Here is a 21,407-nt window from a genome sequence, read left to right on the forward strand (position 1 = left end):
AAAAGATGATAAAAATACATCCTCCCTGTAACGACGAAAAAACCTGCAGACACTCTTCCTGATTGGTCTCTCCGTCTCACACTCACCTACTAAATCGTCTCTTCGTTGTTTCATCGAGCTTTCCATGATATCAGCCTGTCTGTGTTTTCTCGTGCAGTCATTTGCTGCATTTTTCTGTTTTTTTCTTAATTGATGTGTGCTCGCAAAGACAAAGCCGTCTGGGGTTGCTGTGGAAACCAAGTGCCGTGAGCACTTGTGCGGTTATATCGTGTAGTATCATTAAAGAGAATAATGAGCAGGTGTGAAAGAGCGGAAGGGAAATTGAGAAGGAAGCTGAGCTAGGACTACAAAGACACCGTACGCTCCGCCAAAGCAGTCACTACCTTCTGCTTTGGCACAAAGCTTAAACAGAGAGTCAAAGGTACAGACATTTTTCCAATAAAACACCGGGGCTGTTTTTTTCTTATCAAGCATGCAACTTCCTTACAGACTTAAAACGGTGTTTTTACTGTTTTTTGGGTTTTTTTAAAGTAAACACTGCTCCCCCTTTCACCCACCGAGCACAGAGTAGGTGGCTTATTTTAACTAAACCGTCTCCAAGAGATGCCACGCCTCCTCTGTGTCCTTGCATTTGTTAAGTAGCTGTTATAATTAGGGTGGTTAAAAATAGAAATTAGCAAAGAGTGCCACCTGGGCTTTCTTCTCTGGCAAATTGGAGTAATGTGACTCTGTTTGTAAGTTTATTTGGGGCTGATTATTTTTACCAGAGAAGAGAGAGACTGGCTATAATCTTAAATACCTGGAGTGCTGGAGGGTAAAGATGGTAGAATGGGGGCTGAATGGCATGTTTTGGGGGTTTTTTATTGCATTTTTGAAAAATTAACCAGCTACCTTGGATATAAAACACCTCTCTATTCAAGTAAACCACAACACATCCTCAGATGTAATCGTAAATTTAATCAAATAGCCATTGTTGGGATGAGGACATTTCTTTGCAGCAGACTGGCTTTTTTTCTTCCTTTTTTTTTTTTAAATTAACAGTGACTACAATGAATATCAGTGCACAGCTTCTAAGCAGAGACAAATGGTGTTTATGAAAAGCCATTTATTCTAAAGTTGTATGCAGATTATGCTCATTTGCAGCATGGTTGCTCCAGAGTTGAGGTCTCACAGTTCTGAATTACAGAATCACTGGACTCTGAAAATGATGAGCAACAACAGCTTTATAAAACCCTAGAATGACGCTCTCTTTAGAGAAAACATTTTTGTAAGTGTTCTGTTACTGAAATATGAAATATATATCGTCATCACTGCCATTTGATTAGGAAATTGTCCGATCTCAAGTGGCACAGAGCAAGCAGTTCTGGATCTGCAACATGCATGTGGCTTCATAACAGTATCTGTGGCATTAGCTGAGTTATCTTTCATTTATTCTTTTTTTTAAATAGGTTGATCGTTAATCATCAAGGCTGGTTTAGGGCTTTTTATTTATTTGTGTATTTCTCAAGCTGACTTTCCTTTATTTTAACCCAGGATCGCGTGTATTGGACAGACTTGGAAGATGAAGCGATATACAGCGCCAACCGACTGACGGGACACGATGTGGCCAAGGTCGCAGAGGACCTTAACAACCCCCTGGACCTGGTGGTGTTTCATGAACAGAGGCAGCCCAAGGGTAAGAAGAAGAAACGCGTAGAAGCTTAGCACAGGTGATCTAAGTGGGGCTGTCCCAGATTACCTTCTCAAATAAGTCAAAATGTCCGTTTCGTTTTCAGTCTGTCATACTGCCCCGTCTCTGTCTAGGTGCTGTTTGCCACTCGTTAGCGTGCAGGATCTTGTTCGGTTTAATGAGCAGGATTTTGGGGCGTATGTGCACACAGGATACACAAAATCTAACCTCCTTCCTGAGTACAAAGCCTTGCATTATCAGCACGTAGACACGAGGATCCACTTAGTGAAACGGTCTGAAACAATAAACAGATAATCTGATGAGTGTGATTAGACCGGTGGATGTGACGGGCACGTCAAAACGATGTGTTTGTCTTTTTTTTTTTTTTTTGCACTGTTGATGTGTGTGACTGCACGCACGCGTGTGTGCCTGTCAACACCTCTGCTTGTGAATACCTGGGTGTGTTTGACACTGCGTGCCAGAAATGTGTTTGTGCGAGTGTTTTCATGCTTTGTTTTCTCTCCTCACTCACTGAGCGCTCAGAAGCAATCTTGTCTGTGCGCCAGTAGGCAGCTAATTGCATTCCCTCATTAATAAATCAAGAGTCCTGGTTAAAAAAAAGAAATCACAGAATTGGAAAATGTTTTCTCCCAAATGCCAACAAAAGCAAGACAAAACACTGCAAGGCTAAGTGAAGGTGTACCGAGTAGCATTGATAAGCAAAGTATTTGATAAAATGTGACCTCGACTGCAACGCTTGGTGAGTTCAGACTCCTCTCTGCCCTGTCGTTTACCGATTTCTCTTTGTTCCTCTTGCATTTTGTATCATTTCTTATTTGTTAGTGTACTACACCGAAGGAAAACCCCAGTGAGGAATGTTATCTGTAAGTGTGGTTTGGTACAGTACTGCGCGTCTCCACATAATTCGAGACGCTCAGATGTCTTTCATGTTTATCGACACACTTCCTTAAAAGAGGCTTTCGTCCGATCCTTCCCAAGTTGTGTGTGTTTTATTATTAATTTTGTGTGCGCTCAGTGGGTCTTTGAAACCTAAGTTCACTCTTCTTAGTTGGAGACCAAAGAGAGGCAGCGCAGGAGGAGAAAGTGATGCTTTTATGGCTTAAAAACAACATAATTTTGTTGTTGTTATCATCTCGGCCCTTCTTTTTTTCCTTCTTCATCCTCATCCTCATCATTTTCGTTCACTTTTCTGTTGCCTCCCTCTCTCTCCTCCTCTGTTTTCTTCTTTCCTTCCTACACTCTTCCTTAACCTTTTTTTCCCATCCTCCCCAGTTTGATGACTCCTTCCAAACCTTTTACCACATTTGGAGCTTTGAGAACTTAGACAGCTGTTCTCATTACATAGTCATTATGCTGAGATACTGTACATCAAGTATAAATGTATTCCCAGCTTATTAAAATCTCACTCTGTGTAGCAAGTGATATTGCTGCTTTTCCTGACAGCTGATGGCGTGCTGCTCTCCAAAGCTACATAAGAAATCAGGAAAGATTGCGACCTGACCTAATTCTCGCGCTTCCCCACATGACACAAAACTGCAGTGTTTTTCCATGAGTCTGCAACTATGCTTAAAAAACTACATGTAAATTTTTTATTTGGGTTACAGAGATTAAAAGCAGTTGAGACTCTCCTGCATTCACCTACGCATCTCTAAAGTCAGCAAGAGGAAGTGTGTGGAATAAAGATTAGATTTCTAAATCTAGCATCAAACTAGTTAATAGTTTGATGGCAGCAGAAACTTTTTACTGATGAGATACCGACGCCTACAAATTTGATGCTGGTTTTTCTTTTTCTTAGGTTCATCCAGTTTTTCATGTGTTTTTTCTGCAGATTGATGAACCTCAGCATCTGCGAGATGATATAATATAAGATGATTATCCCCAGTCGTGTTACTGACATGTTTCCAGTTAACATAATTAGTTGCAAAATGTTTCTCCAGCTGTTTCTTTTTCATTAGCACTTACTTTTGCAGCCTTTTCTTACCCGTGTCCCAACTTTTTTTAACACTAGTTATTGCCATCAAATTCAAAGTGGCCTTATTTTTTTGTTACAATTGTACATTCTGTAATTTTAAACCTTTCATATATATTCTTTGTTCTAATTTGAATTAAATTTGGGCTGCTGAGATTTGGGCTTTGTGCAAGTTTTTTTTTCCTTTTCCAGTACAGCTTGTTAATAAAACATTTGGGATTTTATTGTTTTCCAAGAGAGAAATGTGTTGCCAAAAGTCTTTTTTAATATTTTTACATTTCTGCCTGTGTTCCCAAAGGTCCTGATACCTGTAATATGGGCACACTGCCTAATGGTGGCTGCGAGTACCTCTGCCTGAAGGCGCCTCAGATCACAGACCACTCCCCCAAGTACACCTGCGCCTGTCCTGACGGCATGGAGCTAGGACCAGACATGAGACGCTGCGCCATCAGTAAGTCTACATTCCACAGGCACACCTGAATGAATGATTCGTGCGGATAAATGTCACATGAGATTCACGCTGCTAGGATCACAGTGAAATTCAGGAGCATTGTTGCCATTCTCAGGGGTCGTTGGCTAACAGTGATCAGTCCAATAGTAAGGCCTGAATTTTCTCCGGTTCCTAAATTCTTTTATGAGCACAAAGAATCCAGGCTAACTTCTCAGCTACTCCATCAGTATAACATAGAACAGCAGTGGTGCACAGCAAGGCTGCAAGAACGAAGCACACAACTCATTCTATGTATAAGTAAAATTATTTGGAACGAGCTTGTTTCTAAGTCAAACTTAATCTGACAGAAATATTTTGGAAAGACCTGAAGTTCATTTGAATAAACCCACAAACATGCAAGCCATGTAATACTGGATTAAATTACCAAGAATATTTTTGTCTCATTTATTTATTTGAGTTATGTTCGTCTGTGTGACTAGTGTTAAAGTCTGATCATCTTTTAGATCATATTTAAGCACAAATATTTAAAATTCTAAATATAAAGCGTTTCTGTTTATACTGTTTCTATTTGTTTTAAGTCAGAATACTTTGGATACTCCAAACACAGTATTTTTCAATGTCTGCAATTTAACAGTACAATGTTTACAAAGCTAAAAGTGCCCTGGATCCTTCAGAGAATCTGAACCTTAAGTGTTGTGTAAAACTATCTTGGGAACTAGGTCAGGGACTCTTCCCTGCACTTCTAACCTACCTCGCTTATTTTGCTGACCTTATTTCATCAGTCAGCTTGTCCCCCTGCCCTTATAGAGTCACTACATTTGTAATGTTGCTATTTTTACTAGACCTACACCTAATGTCTATATAGGTGAGATAGGGGGAGCTGACACAGAGAAACAGGGGGGAAAGAGATGATGAAGATGTATTGAGGCAATATTTCACAGAATCCCTGTGGGAGCGGCTGGGAGTAGGTGCAGGGGGCAGTGAGTGCATTTGTACCAAAGCTTTTTGGATTCTTACTGTAACACAAACATTTCTGGTGGAAAAACTCACTGGTTTAATTGTGACTGTATTGGATCAAAATTTCAGTTTTACAACCACAAAGAAACGCATATCACTTATATTAAAAATAATGTTTAGAAAACACAAAACCGAATGTTATATCAGCAGCAGTGTGTGCACTGGGATTTGTGTAAATCTGATACACCCAAAAAAAAAACAGTGATCAGAGGAAGAGCCTGGGGTGACATGTGGTGCAATTTAGCTTCAGCTAAAATCCCTGACTTGAATACTTCTTTTAGTACATGTAGTACACTATGAACCAAACGTACTGGTGTAGTACATCTGCTTTAACAACGTAGTGTTCTCTCAGATCATTTCTTGTGATGTGATATGATGTTTGCAACAACTGACTGCAACGCTTGCACTAAATACTGCTTATTATGCACTTGTGCAACTTATCCATCTGGCAACTTGTTACTTGTGAATGTGTGAATGCACTTTAGCACAGTGTGTACATAGAAATATCACAGTACCTGTCACGGTACCTATGTGGTGCTGTACAGGACTTTAAAGTGTCACACTTCTGATTAGCAGTAACACAGGCGTTATACCTGCTGTTGTGCACGGGGAAAGCTGAAAGGTGAAGCTTTTCATTTACTGATCCATCTATGTGTCAATCCCAACCTGTGGTGTGATGTAAGATCTACAGACTTCAGTTCAAAGCCTATAAATAAATAATTATGAAATTATGGTCATAAAATCTGAGTAAGATCATGAATACAAGCAGCTAAAATGAGTTTCCTCTATAAGGTGGTTGGGCTCAGCTTTAGAGATGAGACACTGAGGAGCTTGGACATCTGGAGGGACCTTAGAGTAGAGCCGCTGCTCCTGCGTATCAAACACACCAGCTGAGCATCTATTTAGGATGCCTCATGGATGCCTCCTTTTGGAGGATTTGCAGGCGCTCCAACTGGTAGGAGACCCCATGGTAGACCCAGAACCCTCAGAAGAGATTATAGATCTCATCTTATAAGACAATGGAGGCATTGCTGTTGACTGCAGTCGTATGCTGAATATTGATGCAGAGCAAGTGGAAACGGCTGCAACAGCCGAGCAGTCTGCAGTGAAATCTCAAATCCTACTGGTTGTTTTTCTGTTGCGCAGTTCGACCGCGAACAACCACGACAGCTGCCCCCACCACAACCACAACTTCCACGACGACCACCACAACAAGCACAACAACAACAACTCCCACAACCATTGCCACGACCACAACGCCCTCTACCACCACCACCAGCACCACCTCTGCTACTACCACATTACCACCCACAGCCAAGACTACAACACCAGCCCCTCCTCAGACCACCAGGAGCGGCAGAATCACAGAGCACCCTCGGACTCCCGCCGCTACCAGTACAGAGACGACCAGTTTGAGCAGCACTAGTCAGAAGTCCACGTCCACGCACACACCCTTATTGGCTGCCGTGGCTCCCAACAGCATTCAGAAAGAGAGCAATGCCAACCTCTCCCACAGAGGTAAGTGACATGATGACAGGAATGTGGATGTGTGTAAAGCGAGTGTTCAGCGTGTTTTCTTCTGCTCTGCTACCATCACTGCTGTTACCACCCGTCATTAAATCAGCAGGAAGCTAAAAACCAATACTTTTATCCCTCCTTTCTCTAGCTTCTCCTCTCCTCCACTTTGGCCCTACGACCTCCTCCTCTATTCCTTTTCTCATCTGCTCACACACCCGTCCGAACGCTCCACACTATGCACTATGTCTCCACACGCTCCACAGGCCCGCACAATGTCTCGGTCTGCTTGCTGTTGATCCCTCGCGACCAGCGTCTTAACAGAAGTGTCAGAGCTAAGAAATGACAGTCCCCTCCATTCTCGCATAAAACTACTCATCACTCATCCTCACTTTCTGACAGCCTCTCTCTTACTCTCTTTGTCTTTATCTCTGTCTTGGTCTCTCCCTCCGTACCTCTCTCCCCTTCTCTCTTTAGCTCTCGCTCGCTCTCTTTCTATAACTGGCAGTGTTCTTCACTCTCGCGCCAATCACGCTTCACTGGCTTGCAAGAAAAATACCACTTTGCAGCCCAGACAAACAGTGACAGCAGACTAACAGCCGTAACAATGGTTTACAAAGCCACGCTAAGACTTAAATTGTACTTGGAAGCGGACGAGAATCCTTGATAGCGCCACGCAGCAAAATTGATGAAGCCACCAAGTTGTGTGTGTGCTTGTTTTCAGAGATCAGTATTTTCCAGCAGTTGTTTTGAAAGTCTTCTTAGCTTTTTTACTGCATGGCGATATTAAATTGAGACAGTCAACCTGCCGAGGCAGCTTTTTATTATGTCTTTTGTTTCTAAGAAAATGAAAAAGGTTGCCTTTTTAATACTGACTCTTTAGATGACTATATATTTATGTCAGATAATGGGCCTGTGCACTATTTAAATCCCCTAAAAGGAAGATTAACACTAAAACACTTATTGTAATACTTGTATATCTTTATGTCATACTAACAAATAATTTAGAGTAGAGAAAAAAAGAATTAAAAGAGCAGGTGTTGAGGATGAAAAAAAGATGTACAGATGGAGAGAAGCAGGGAAAGATGATGAAAGTTTTAAGTGGGAGTTGGAGGACAGGGAAATGAATGAGAAACGGAGCAAGGAGTAAAAGGAAGGAATGTTAAATGAAAAAGACAAAAACGTGCAGTGTGAGACAGTAAAGGGGCCACAGAGAACGGAGAGTGAACAGAGAGCGAAAAAGAACATGACAGTCCAGCACTTTAACGGGGAGGATGGGAGTTGTAGATGACACACTGTTGGGAGGAAAGGCGGCATTTACATGGATATGAAACGACGGGATGGAAAAAGAGGCGGGAGAGAAAGTGATTTTCTGGGAATTAAAGAGGTTGCCTGCTGTATTACTTTAGGGGTCGCGGTACTTCAGAGTTACTAAGAGGCGAGAGGCACGTTTCTTCCGGTCTCTGAAGTTGTCAGCCCTCCTCAGCACACCACAAGTGCTCCAGATGAGAGGTGGAGCAGACACGGATGAGAAAAATGGGGCATGAACGAGACGAGTCTCCAAACCCACGGGCCATGTGTTATAATTTTCAACTCGGTGCACACTGTCAAGTTTGCCGGCATCAGCTGTTACACATGTGCGCTGCTGGGGGGAGGGAGGGAGGGCATGGTGGGGCGAGGGAGAACCAGGAGTCTGATTGGGGAGGGCAAAGATTAAACACAGCTGGTAACCAATGTTTTCTTTTGATATCGGTAGTAATTTTTCAGTGACATTAAAGAAAATTAAATTCAAGATTTCGGGGGGGGAAAAAAAAAACAGACGTGTGACAGATACGAAAGAGTAGAAGTAGAAGCCATGATGCTGCCCGTAACATCGTCCAGCATGACAGGTTTGGTGGCGAGTCAGTGATGGTCTGGGGGGCACAGACCTCTACAGGCTAGGCAATGGCACCCTGACTGCTATTAGCTCCCAGGATGAAATCCTTGGATCCAGTGTCAGACCCTACACTGGTGCACTTGTTCCTGGGTTCCTTCTGGTGTGCAACAATGCCTGACCTCATGTGATAAAAGTGTGCAGGCAGTTCCAAATCCGCTAAAAGACCTCTGGGATGTTATGTTTTGGTTCATCCGATCCTGTATGGTCACACCTCAGACTGTCCAGGAGTTCAGTGAAGCCCTGGTTCAGATCTCCCAGGACACCATCCGTCGTCCTGTTACGAGTGTGCCCCATCTTGCTCAGGGATGTGTACAAGCACATACCATTTTCAGATGCTGCAATGAAATTTCCACAAAACAGACTATCATGCTGCATCATTTTTCACTTTGATTTTCAGGGTCTCTTCGAATTCAGCCGTCTGTGGGTTGATCATTTTCATTTTGATGTGGCATCTTCTCATTCCTAACACATTACCCAGTCCATATCAGTACAGATATTCAGCTTCCCCCCCCCCCCCCCCCCCCCCCCCCCATTGAGATCTGATGTGCTTTAAAGCATATTTTTGAGCAGTATATTTAAGATGTACTGGGCAGGGCACTTTGTCACACTTGCAATTAGTGCAAAATGCTGCGGCACAATTTTTAACTGGCAGAAGAGAATTTGATCACATCACTCTGATTTTGGCCTCTTTACACTGGCTTCCAATTGAATTCAGGATCCGTTTTAAAGTCCTTTTATTGGTTTTTAAATCTCTAAATGGTCTGGCACCTGTTTATTTGTCTGACTTGTTGAAGCCCCACGTCCCCACTCGTTCCCTTCGGTCAGCTGAGCAGTTGCTCCTTTCGGTCCCAAAGTCACGGCTGAAACTTAGAGGAGACCGAGCGTTCTCTGTTGCTGCGCCGATGCTTTGGAATAACCTTCCTCTCCATATTAGACAGGCTACATCAGTGCCAGTTTTTAAGTCTTTATTAAAAACCTATTTTTATTCCCTGGCTTTTAACTCTGTGGGTAACTGATATTTTTTTTTTTTTTTTTTGGTTGTCTGGTTTTATTACTATGTCCATATTAGTATTGTACAGCACTTTGGTCTACCAGGTGTGTTTTTAAAGTGCTATATAAATAAATAAATGATGATGATGAAGATATACTGTTTTATTAATCATTGTTAATTGTACTGGATATAGCATTCTAACCCTGACAGTTATATTTAAATAATAAGTGGCAGTAAACGTTTTGATATTAAAATCCCTCCATTAAGAATGACCCTCATGAAATTGAGACTTTTGTCCCCTTTTCTTCTTCTTCTCCCTTTCTCAGTGCCCTCCCTTTCCAGAACAGCCTTCTTCCAGAGCAGTTTCTTTAATGAGATTCAGTTAATCTGCCTTTTTGAGTCTTACTGTAGGACCCATTGGACGTCACTCACACTTAAGAAAAGCCAAAATTCGCTTCTGCTGACGCAGAATTCGCTGTCTGAAGTCGCTTCACCTTTTGTGGCTCTCGTGTGTGCGCACATGTGTGCATTTATCTGCATTTCATTCACTATATGATTTCATTTATGAAGAATAATGTGCGTCTGCATTGTCTGTCACATCCATCACATGCCATCTGTCTCTTTTTGCCAGCCATAGAACTGGAACAGTCACTTTGTCGAATGAGCCAATCAGTATGCAGGGCCAGCACTGTGCTCTCTTGTGTTAATCTTCCTTACCAGACTTCATTATAGCCATCTGATCACACTTTTGGCTAACAGCTAGCCTGCTGCTAATACGAGGGTTGGGGGCGAGATTAATGTCAAAAGCTCCCCCGCCGACCTGTTGGGGTGAGAGCTGAAGGGGAGTGAGGATGCAAAGCATGTCCAGAATAAATGTCTTCTGCATTGCATTGTGACACAGTTTTGAAACGTCTGGTAGAAAAAGAATAGAGTAATGCGAGATCATGTGCTCGTTGCTTATATTCATACAAATTCTGATGCATTGGTTTCTGGAAACGCATTTGTTCCTTCGTGTATTAAAAGGCATCTCACTGCATTTTTATGCCATCCCTGTGTGATTCATTGGCTTTTTCATTTACACATGCTGCTGGGGAAGACAAAGTCAGCAGTCCAAACTGAAATCAGATGGATTCTCTGCCCTTATATTATGCAAATATCCTTTTCCAGCCTTTCTTTTGATGCTCCCGTGTTAAAATCTCTCTTTCTCTCTAGGAGGGCACTTGGTGGGGGTTGAAGCAAAACTTTTTCTTGGTTTGATTCTTTTTTTTTCTCTCTCTGTCTTCCATCTTTCTGTTCGTCTCAGCTGCGAGTGATCACTACCTCATAGGTAACAACATCACAGTAGCTGTTCTGGGGATAGTCATTCCTATCGGTGAGTACTGTTGACTCCCTCACTGTGTTGTCTTTGCTTTCTGCTTGCCTGCCTCTCCCTCCTCGCTCCTTCAAGTCTGCTTAACTGCATGTTGCGTGCGTTTTGTTTTTAATGTGTGTGCGTGTGAGTATGAGGTTATGTGTTTGTGTGCGTGTGCCTGGGTTTTAGGATGTTTGCGTTTCCACCTGGCTGATTAAATCTAAAACATTCTCATTAAAATAATAACAATTCAACACATGATATCTGGTTCAATAGTGAGATTCGGGCATAAAATTTTATCGCATCTATTGAGAAAATGTACTGAGGTATGGTATTATCCAGCAATATCCTCGTGGCCTATGGCTAGAAAAAGCCATTACATGGAAGTGAGCCCCTCTGTCAGTAAACGGCCAGGCCGCTGTAATATGCACATTATGTCATTATTAATAACATTTGAGCAAATGTGAAATTCAATTCAGGTTTTGTCATCACACGACCAGCTGTTAGTACATTTTGCTCGTGTTCACCGCTCTGATCAGATCGTATCAATCAGGCCAACGTTCTGACCTATTTCTGTGACCGAGCGGACTAAGAGTGGGTTATACCGCTTTACGGGAGACGAGGGGAGAGAAAAGTGGATTAATGCCATGAAATTGTGTTTTTGGCCTGGAGCAGGAAGCTAATGACCTCAGACATAATGCTGTTGTCTGTTTAGGCAATGAAACATAAAAAGAAAACCATCAAGCCGCCTCTACAAAGGCAGAAAAAGGCAATTGTAGTTCTTTCAATCAAACCGGCTTAGAAAAGTTAATCTACTCTATTAGCTCCGATTAAAATGAAAATCTAATTTTATGGAAATATTTCATACTTTCATGCCCAACTTGACTGGGAAATCAGCTGAATGTGCAAATGGCCTTATAGTGGCAGCATATGCCACTAATTGAGATCTCTTTCATCCTTAATATTAACAAGTTTGATAATTCAGGGGAGCGCTAAAAGATTGTAAAGCTCTTTTTTTTTCTCTTTTCAGTCTCTATAGTTGAAATATCAGCTCATTAAAATAACCCCAGAGACTATTAACCCTTTCCGCTTTATCCTTTTTTTGTCCTTCTCCCATTTATTGCGGCCACAAATCTTTTTTTTTTTAGCAGCTTTGAAACGTTAATGTTGGAGGTCCACACGGGCTGGATTTCTGCACCCCAGCTCTCCGCTCATACCCAGTAATGCACTGCACCCACCCACAGCTCCGTAAGGGGAAGCAGCCCAGCAATGATTATCAGTTTTAGCCAAAGACAGGCTGTTTTGCCACTCGCTCATTGGATTTTGTTTTTTTCCCTTTAAACCATTGAGCATTTAGAGAAGAACAAAGGAGGAGCTGGGGTTTCCAACCCAGCCACGAAGGAATCTCAAGTGTCTGTCAAATAAAGTCGCAATTAGACGGGCGTACTGTAGCGTAGGAAAACACATCTATGAATGCAGGCACACATATCCAAACCTCCTTGACTTACCTCTGGTTTGGGTGTTTGCGCTTTCATTATACAAAAACTCTAAAGTATGCACTGTACACACACACACACACACACACACACACAGGTCCTTGCAGGGCAGTTATGCTGATATGGTAATGAAAGAGGAGAGACGGCGCTTATCTCAAATCCTCCAAATCCCAACCCTTTCCCCGTCTTCTCTCCTCCTCTTACCCTCTTCTCATTCTCCTCCCATAACCCCATCCGGACACTCCAGATATTAATTTTTTGGTGCAATAAAATACAAAATTATAAATCATTGCCCAAAAATCAGTTTTTTGAGCAATGCGCACCAGGATTATATGCTGATGACAATTAAGCAACCTTGTGGGGTTTTTATTCAAAAACAAGGTCGTAATCAGTGTCTTCAGGGCTTGAATGGTTACAGATTTAATATAAAATGCCAGTTTGGTTCAGTGTGCCCACGTGTGTGTGTGTGTGTGTGTGTGTGTGTGTGTGTGTGTGTTGGAATGATGTTTATGTGCATGTGTACCATGCAGACATTTATGTTGCATATTGTGTGTGCATGTTTTTGATGGTTTCGTGACACTGAGGGGGGGATATAATGCAATGAATGATTAGTTCCTCTTTGAAGGCTCATTGTTTCTCTAATAAATGCTTAGATTTTTTTAAATGCAGATACAGAAGACATACGGGGGATGAAACATAAAAAGCTCAGCCCACTAAATTTATAGAAACAGATGCATAAAGTGCCACCAGTTTTTCTAACAGTTTCAGAAAAGTGGACTGCTTCCCCTTCAGGTTCATCTCCTTGTGCACCTCTGGACGTTTTCCAGAAGGTGAATATTTCCATGTTTTTTTTGTTGTTTGTTTTGTTTTTAAAATGTTTGAGAAGCTGTTATGCAAACAACAACATTTTGCATCTTTCAAAAACCAAAACTGAAAAATAATGAGCCTTCAGGTGAACAGTGCAATGTGTGTTTGTGCGTGAGTGCTTAAAGCGCCGCTCTGTGTCCCCCGGGCTGTGTTAACGCTCCCGCCGTGTGTTGTTGTTGTGTGTGTGTTAAACACATGCAGTCCCTATCCTTGCCACAGTGGTCATCGGATTGCTCTGCACCGGCGGATACCTGGTCTGGCGCAACTGGCGGCGCAAGAACACCAAGAGCATGAACTTCGACAACCCGGTGTACCGCAAAACCACAGAGGATGACGACGACGAGATCCACATCGGGCGTCAGAGCGAGTCCATCGGTCACGTCTACCCAGCAGTGAGTGGCAGCCACAGTCAGCCATTCATAGCGCTTCCTCTAGGGGGCGGCGTCACAGACAACAACTCTCACTGGTATTCGGGGGCGCCGATGCTCTCGAACGCTAAGTGAGAGGTACTGCGGAGGAAAGGAAGAGGTGTGAAATATTGGGAGTTGGCACGAGGGTTTGGAAAAGCCCGTTTTCTTGTACATGTCAGCCTGGTGAAAAGAAAGAACAGGCTCGCACACGTTCACATATCATTTTGTTTTTGAAGTAATTACCGAACACACCTGTCACGTGTACACGTAAACCCTCGACACATTCGTTCACCTTCAGCGACCATATTCATGCGATACATCCCTGCTGCCGACCCGCCATCCCATTTATTTGTGCATCGTGTTAGTGTTTTTGGTTGTTGAAGTGAGTGATTCCCATTTCCTGACAAAACCCTTGTGCACAGGCAAAGCATTATTCCTTTGCTTCAGAAACGTTCAGCAGCCAAGAAATCATGATTAGTGCAGATGAGATGCAAAAAAAGAGGTGAAAGAGGAGTCGCTCTATAGCCACTGCTCACGAATAAATTGGACATGTAGAGTAGATAGTTGCATCATAGCATTGAACTAATGCGATTTTGTTTTGAGGTCACCCAAAATTTGAAAAAGGGAGCACAAATCAGGATGAAGGACTCTCTCGAAATACAATTTATCTTGCAGAAACCATAAATCTCAGCAACACAATCTCAGGATTACCCTGATGACTTCCCACTGATGTATATGCAGTTTTAAAAGTCACTGGAAGCTGCATTTTCTACAAACCCTGGACACAGCGGCAGCTGCAACACGTAGCAGTAAAGTAAAATGCCCTTATATCCAGGCTGTGCGTCATTAGGAGTTTATGACATTTACCGAATGTGCTTCTTGTTTTGGGTGTCAGAGAGCAAGCGGCGAAGGGCAGCCAAAAAGGATAAAGGAGGGAGGGTGAGACGGGAGTCTAGCGCTTTGATCTGTTGGCATGGTAACACAGATTTCTTTGTGTCACCCCGGAGAGAAAGAAGGCAAAGAATTCTGGGTATCACTGGCATGATGACAGGCGGGAAGCACGCTCAGACAGACACTGAAACAGGTGCACGACTGAGTCATATTAAGATTCAAGGTCGAAGTAACAACCTACCCTCGCCGAACGAGAGAGGGGACTTTACTCCTTCTCTCTCGTTTTCCCAGTTTTATTACAAACATTTGTACAAATCTTATGTATTGCCTTTTATCTCTTTAGTGGTTTTCATCCTCTTCTTTTCTCTTCCTAACTTTTTCTTGCCCTTTGTCTCAGTGTGGCAGCTCGGGCAGCCAGAGGAATCAGGCTTGCATTATGTGGGCCAGACTTTCCCAACCGTAGGCAGGCAGCCTGCATTCCTCGCTACGAGCAGCCAGGGAAGGAGGGGACAAACAAGGCGTTGGGGGGGCTGAATTGGAAAGAAACGAAGACGAAGGTCGGGGAGAGGAGGCAGAATAGTGAGAGGGCATCACATAACAAAGCTGCCATTTTTCTTCTGGGTTCCACCTAGACTGGAATCTTGTCTCCCGTTCTCCTCTTTTTCCACTGAGCCTCTCTGTTTTCATTCCCCGCTGTTCTATCTCACTTCTTTCTCCTTAACCAGCCTGCTGTGGTAACGGTCTTTTTATCTGCTGTTTGCAGCGCGTGGCACTCAGTCTGGAGGATGATGGCTATCCCTGAGGGAGGAGGGGGATGCAGCCTGCACCCCTGCGCTCCCATCCTGGCCCCCTCCTCTCACCACAGCCTCTAGACCACTACAATGAGGCCAGTACAACGCAGAGGAGAAAAGAAAAGGAGACCTCATTTTGCCTCCCCGTTTTTAAAGAGCAGGGATGACATGTACACCTGTTAAATCCCACCTCCATCTCCTACCGTCTCCACTGGAGTAACACTACTACCATTATTAGCTACTACTACTACTAGTTTAGTAGCCTCTGCTCCACTCCTCTCTTCTCTCTGCCTCTTGTTAGCACCAGTGCTGCTCAAAATGCTGCTTGATGATGATATTGTCCATACTAACCTCATTCAGCTGTCTCAGTGCACTTTGTAAATAAATGGATTTCTGGCCGCCGTGCAAGCAGGAGAAGGCGGCATGCATCATTTTAAATTCCTCGTGCTTTCACTGTATTTATTTCTGTTGCGTTTGCTGTTGTAAATATGTGACCAGCACCTCTCAGTGCACAGCACGAAAGACAAGTTTGGAAGGATGGTGCGGTACAGTGGCAAGCAAGGACGCTGTATTTCTTCATTGTCATGTAAGGAGACCTTTTTTAAGGGGTTTGTTGGGTGTCATCATTTTTCACACCTAGTCCCTCAGATTTGCCCTTTCACTTACTGTAAAGCTAAATATAGCCAAGGAGAGGAAAACTGATGGGGTCGTCTGTACATTTAGAGGTGATTTTGGGGATAAAGGAGACTTTTTTTTTCTTTCTTTTTTTTTCCTTTGCAATTGGAGGGTTTGTGCTACCAGAGGGTAGTGCCTCAAGGCTTAAAGCAGCAGGGTAGAAAGGCAAAGGATTATGGGTAATCCCCTCTCCTCTGCCATCAGAGGTGTGCATACAGTCAATAATGAACTTGGGATTGTTTTCCTGTTTGCACTGAGTAGCAAGAATCCCACATGTGTTTCTGAGTCTTCATTTGCATCTGCCAGCGTCAATATTCTAGCAGCGAGAACATATTCTTTGAATTGATGCAGGGAATTGGATGTTAAATAGTTGTTTAGTGATCGGATTTAAAAACATGTAAGTGCATGCTGCACTTGCTGTATAGGAATCCTGGAGGAAATGAAGAGTGAGATGACAAGCAAGAAAACACAGAGGTGTTTGACTTTGAGTGACCCCATAAACATCAGTCCCAGCTGGGTTTTTTTGTTTGTTTGTTTGTTTTGGGATGAGGTGGGTGGGGGGGCTACCTTTACTCCCCCTTTTTAACAATGCAGCTGTGTGTTTTCTGGATGTGATGCTGTATTTCTCATGTCTGTCACTGTCACCGTCTCTGTGCGGTGCGCAGATGAGTAACACACCGAGGCCGACTGAGCTGAGCGCCGATTTGAAAAATGGGACCTGATCTCCCTTGGTTTGCTTCGAACCAGCTTCCAGCCTATTGAATCAGTTGCGATTCATGCCAATGAATATTGTAATAATTGCTCATCTTGTGCTGGAACAGCGAATCACTAGAGGCCGCGATGACAGAATAGTAGAACTGTTACAAGTAGTCGAGGCAAATTGCCAGCGTTCTTATTCAGGACATCATTTAGTGTCCTAATTGAAAATTTGACAGTTTTAAGCACAGTTAAAACACATTATATACTCTGTAAGGCAGTTTTGGATGGTCTAAACTATAAGTACATGAAACACTCGTCTTCTTGCCTAATGAATCTGATCAATGCTGCATTTAAGATCCTACATATTGGACTAGTAAATCCAATATGACTAAATAACACACACACACAAAGGTTCCCAATGCAAATGTTAAAGTCTTCCATCCTAGACTCAGTACGGTCTCAGATTATGTATTCATGCAACAGTTGATTAATGACGGTTATTATTCATGGATTTCACTATTTCTTGGAAGGCTTAGCTTCAGCGTAAGAAGCTCAGATAACCACGAGGGAGGAACAGAAAGGCAAGGAAAACAAAGATGAAAGGTGGTGTAGGGCTTGACTGCCAGAATTTACACCGCCATATGTGAGCAGGTTTGTACTTGGAAGATGAACGGTGGGTCGTTTGTTTTCCCGGATTTCTGCCAGTGTTGGCATCGCCTTATTCTGACAGTCGCTCCTCTTGCCTCCCTCGAAAGGATGGCACTCTCTCCTCTCAGTTTATGAAGCACAGTGGGTGATTTGTATGAACTGTGTGTGACAAGTAGCAAGCCAGACAGGTAAATTGTAGTCCTCTCCAGCAGCGCGCTCCCCCTACACCCATCTAACGGAGGAGGATTGAGCGCTAGGGGGAGGCCATCTCCCTTCATCTTCACCTTGTACAGATGAAGCAAAATGTAATGCACTGCACAGTGGGGAAGATTGGGACTCCACTCAGCATGACGTTAGACTGGTTTGTTAGTTTCCACCAGTGACTGCTTTTTAGGCCTTTAAGAATTGACATATATTGAACAGATTTGATGAAACACTGAAAACAATGATGTAGATTAGCCACTGGAGTTTTTATGCGTATAGGATCCAGTTCCCAAAGGAGAGATTAGGTAGTGATGGAAAAAATCTTGATGTAAGATATCTTTGTGAATTTAAGATTAAATAAATCACAGCTCCCTGAGCTGAGTCAGCTCTGCGTGCCAACACTTTCCTTCATGTCCATGTTTGCTTCAGGTCTAATCGAGTTCCATGCTGGAGGTGGGGGGTGCAGGTAGGAGAATAAATTGCTTATTTATTGAGGTGTAGGAAACTTATTATGGCTACAGTGTGAAGACAGATTGGCTGGTCCACTGTGTGGTCACCTCAAGAGCATTCGTCTATTCTGAAGGACATTGAAAGAAGCCCAGAACGGTCCTTTGTCTGTAACTATTCAAGGTAGTAATTGTAGTGGCAATGGAGGGCTTACTGTGACCATAGGCTATCTAGACATCTGCTTCACTGTTGTTCCATATTTACAAGACTATTAAGGGACTAACCACTGGTGTGATGTCAGCTATATCAGCTTTTTTCCTCTAGGTCAGATAAGCTTAGAGTGCACTGGGTCACTATTTGTTTTTTAGTTCAGTGTTTATCTAGTAATCACTGCTTTAGAGAACAAAGTGCAACATTATAAACGATACTGTGAGTTCTTTAACACTTAATGGGGAAATATACTGCACTAAAATGAACTTTTTCCTTGTAGACTGTGTTTACTGAATTGAAAATGTTGATGTACGTCTAAAAATGTCTTGCTAGTAAACTTGAAATCTTTGAGAAAAATGAGTTAATTAAATGAGTTGGTCTTGGCATTGTTGTGTTGTATGGATTTCTGAGTTACTGGAACTCACTACCTTTTGTTGAAGGAAGAAAACAGGGTACATTTGTTCTGGTGATTTACATTTAAGTGAACGCTTTGCTATTTTACTTTTAACACAGAATCAATGCTGTCACCTAGAAATGACATTTATATGGTACTTAATACTAAAATGTTATCTGAAAGGCCGATTTTATTGGTTGATGTTGCATAGTTTGTCCACTAGAGGGCGCGTCGCAACTTCCCTGTTGGCGGTAACAAGCAGCAGATCCAAACAACATCAGGCAGTGTGTAAATGAGTAAACAACCACATATCAGCTGATATGAGTTTATCAAATTTAAATCAGCAGTTTTGACTATTGGTTTTAAGAATTCTATATCGTTCAGACGCTTGTAGATGCTAGCTTGTTTTGTCTTTTTGTTTTGTTTGTCTTTGAAGGAGAATACATTATGCTTATATACCATGCCCAACCAGAATTGGCAATCAGATGTTCAAGGTGAACAGATGGCATACAAAACAACAGAAGAGCTATTTTCCTTTCTGTTTTAGAGCTTTTAGTTGACTGCTGCTCAAACAGCTCTCACCTACAGTCCAAATAGAAACCAGAGCTAATATTTACATATATCATATCAGAACTATATAAAAGGACTAATATGGTCCCTTTATATGTATAGACGCCTACAGCTACTACATATAAAATGTGTTGCTAGAGACTGTGTTTTGCTTCAGTGTAGTTTCTAGGTGACAGGATTGAAATGAATATAAGTTGTTATTTTATGTAGAATGCATACTGTTTACACCAGCAAAAGCATATCTATAGGCATATTTATAATATTTAACTCCTTGATATTTAACTCTATTTAACTCGTTCACTGATTGAGAAAACAAATATTCAGAACAATCCTAATGGACATCTTAAGTGCATAAACTGTGCAAATTGTTACTAAACTGAGGGAGGAAGTTGTTGCTTGTTATCAGCGTAAATAGTGAATACTAACAGTCCTGATAACCCCAATACAGTCTTCCTGATCTGTGCTCTCCATTTTGCTTGTCTTTTCCTTTTCTGAGCGGAGACCTTACGTTGCTTTAACCACAATGCTCTTCTCACATCGCTCCACCACTTCATCTCCTCGAGCACTGTATCAAATGTAATTCCAACTGTGAGTTTTAAAGTGTTTCTTTGGCTGTCGCACTGTTGAATTTTAGCTTCGAGGGCAAAGTCCACGCTGTTGTTTCTGTGCACTCTCATTCGCTTGCAACCCTCTCATCTTCATCTCACCCATGAACATCTTTCCTTTGGCAAGGGCTCTCAGTCTTTGGGTAGACAGGCACACAGCGGAGGAATTAAAGAAAAAGAAAACACTGGAGGAAATAACCTGAAACAACAACAAAAATAATAAGGAAATCCCCAGAGATAGAAAGAAAAATGTGAACCAGCAAACCGGTGAACAATCACACTCAGCTTGGAGAAGCGGCCTCCCCCTTGAGCTACAGTTTTGGACTGTGGAAGGAACCCTCAGTGACTCTACTTGGATGGCACTTAGCTTTTGTTGACCCAGTGACTTTCCTCGATACACTGACTCCTCTTTTTGTTATGTGGGGAGGTTTTTTTTGGACTGTGTAAGTGAGTTGTAGTTGTTGCTCTCCTCCTTTCTCTGTCTCTCCCTCTCTATATCCTCACCAGACTATTTCTAGTTTCATGTGTAATCTACTTGATGTTTGATTACTTGAAGGGGCAGCGTTCAGTTGCCTAGATTTTTCGAGCACTCTGTAAAATGAAGGCTTTCGGGAAAGAAGGTGATCTTTGTGTAAATCTTTTCATGGCTCGGGATGATGATGATGATGATATGTACAGGGGGAACGTTTTGATACGTTTTTATGGTCCTTCCACAGTCAAACAGGATGAAGAAATTGAAAGAAAATCTAAGGCTCCAGATTTTTTTTTTTTTGCAAAACTGTCCACCTACATTTTCTCAGAAATCTTGCTGATATGTCTTTGTCTGCAAGGAAAGAAAAAAAAAAAAAAAGGAAAGAAAAAGAAAAGGAAAAAAAACCATTCGGGCCTCTAACCATTCCTCAGCCATTTTTTTCTTTATGCTGTTTGTTGCACAAAACTTTTCGAAAAGCCTTCTGCACTGTGTAAAGAAATAACGTTCTTTGTAAGGGAGGAAATAAAAGTGTGGTGGGGTTGGGGCTCGAGGGGGGTGTCCAGTGGTACAGTCCAGTGGTTTTGAATCCTGACTTGTAAATAATACGTTTTCATACTGCAGAAATCTTTTGATAATGTTTTAAATGTATCTGTAAAAACAACAACAGCGGCAAAAAAAAAAAAACGGAGAAAAAAGATGTACATAAACTTCTGGGGTAAAAGGAGTGTAGACGATATATGAATTTATTTGTACACACGAGCACTGGATTTCTTTACTACTTGATTGTAACTAAAATTTAATAATCTGCCAAAGTGTTCCTATTTTACTTTCACTTCCATTTGTTCGTTTCTGTTTTACTTTCCTGCTTTTTAACAGCAATGCGGATTTTTAGAGTTTCTACTGTATTTAATTCTGTTTAAATTTAATTCGTCTTTTGTTAGGTTTTTTTTGGGGGGGGGGCGTAGTTGTTGGGGTTTTTGTTGTTGTTTTTTTTAAGTGGGGCTAGGGAAAAAAAGGAGGAGGAATCATTTTAATTTATTGGTGCCTTGTTTTGTGCTCCTGTACACTTCTACTCTGTTTTTCTGTCTTCTGTGTCTGTTTGAGGGAG

The 21,407-nt window shown here is 42.2% G+C and overlaps 1 protein-coding gene across 3 annotated transcripts in view; it reads left to right on the forward strand.

Annotated features, from left to right (window-relative positions):
* The window catches only part of lrp8 (low density lipoprotein receptor-related protein 8, apolipoprotein e receptor), a 178,114-nt gene extending 156,707 nt beyond the window's left edge, over window positions 1-21,407 (forward strand). The window contains exons 14-19 of one of the 3 annotated variants that reach the window (XM_006804010.3): window positions 1,534-1,675; window positions 3,958-4,110; window positions 6,274-6,645; window positions 10,873-10,941; window positions 13,485-13,675; window positions 15,348-21,407. In XM_006804010.3, coding sequence (XP_006804073.2) covers window positions 1,534-1,675; window positions 3,958-4,110; window positions 6,274-6,645; window positions 10,873-10,941; window positions 13,485-13,675; window positions 15,348-15,386 — 966 coding nt within the window. In that variant the 3' untranslated portion in view covers window positions 15,387-21,407. Of the gene's footprint in view, window positions 1-1,533; window positions 1,676-3,957; window positions 4,111-6,273; window positions 6,646-10,872; window positions 10,942-13,484 lie in introns of all 3 variants that reach the window. The other 2 variants (XM_006804008.3, XM_006804009.3) reach the window with 2 other exon arrangements.

This window comes from Neolamprologus brichardi, chromosome 17, assembly GCF_056152115.1.
Source record: "Neolamprologus brichardi isolate AB-2024 chromosome 17, ASM5615211v1, whole genome shotgun sequence".
NCBI classification, from domain to species: domain Eukaryota; kingdom Metazoa; phylum Chordata; class Actinopteri; order Cichliformes; family Cichlidae; genus Neolamprologus; species Neolamprologus brichardi.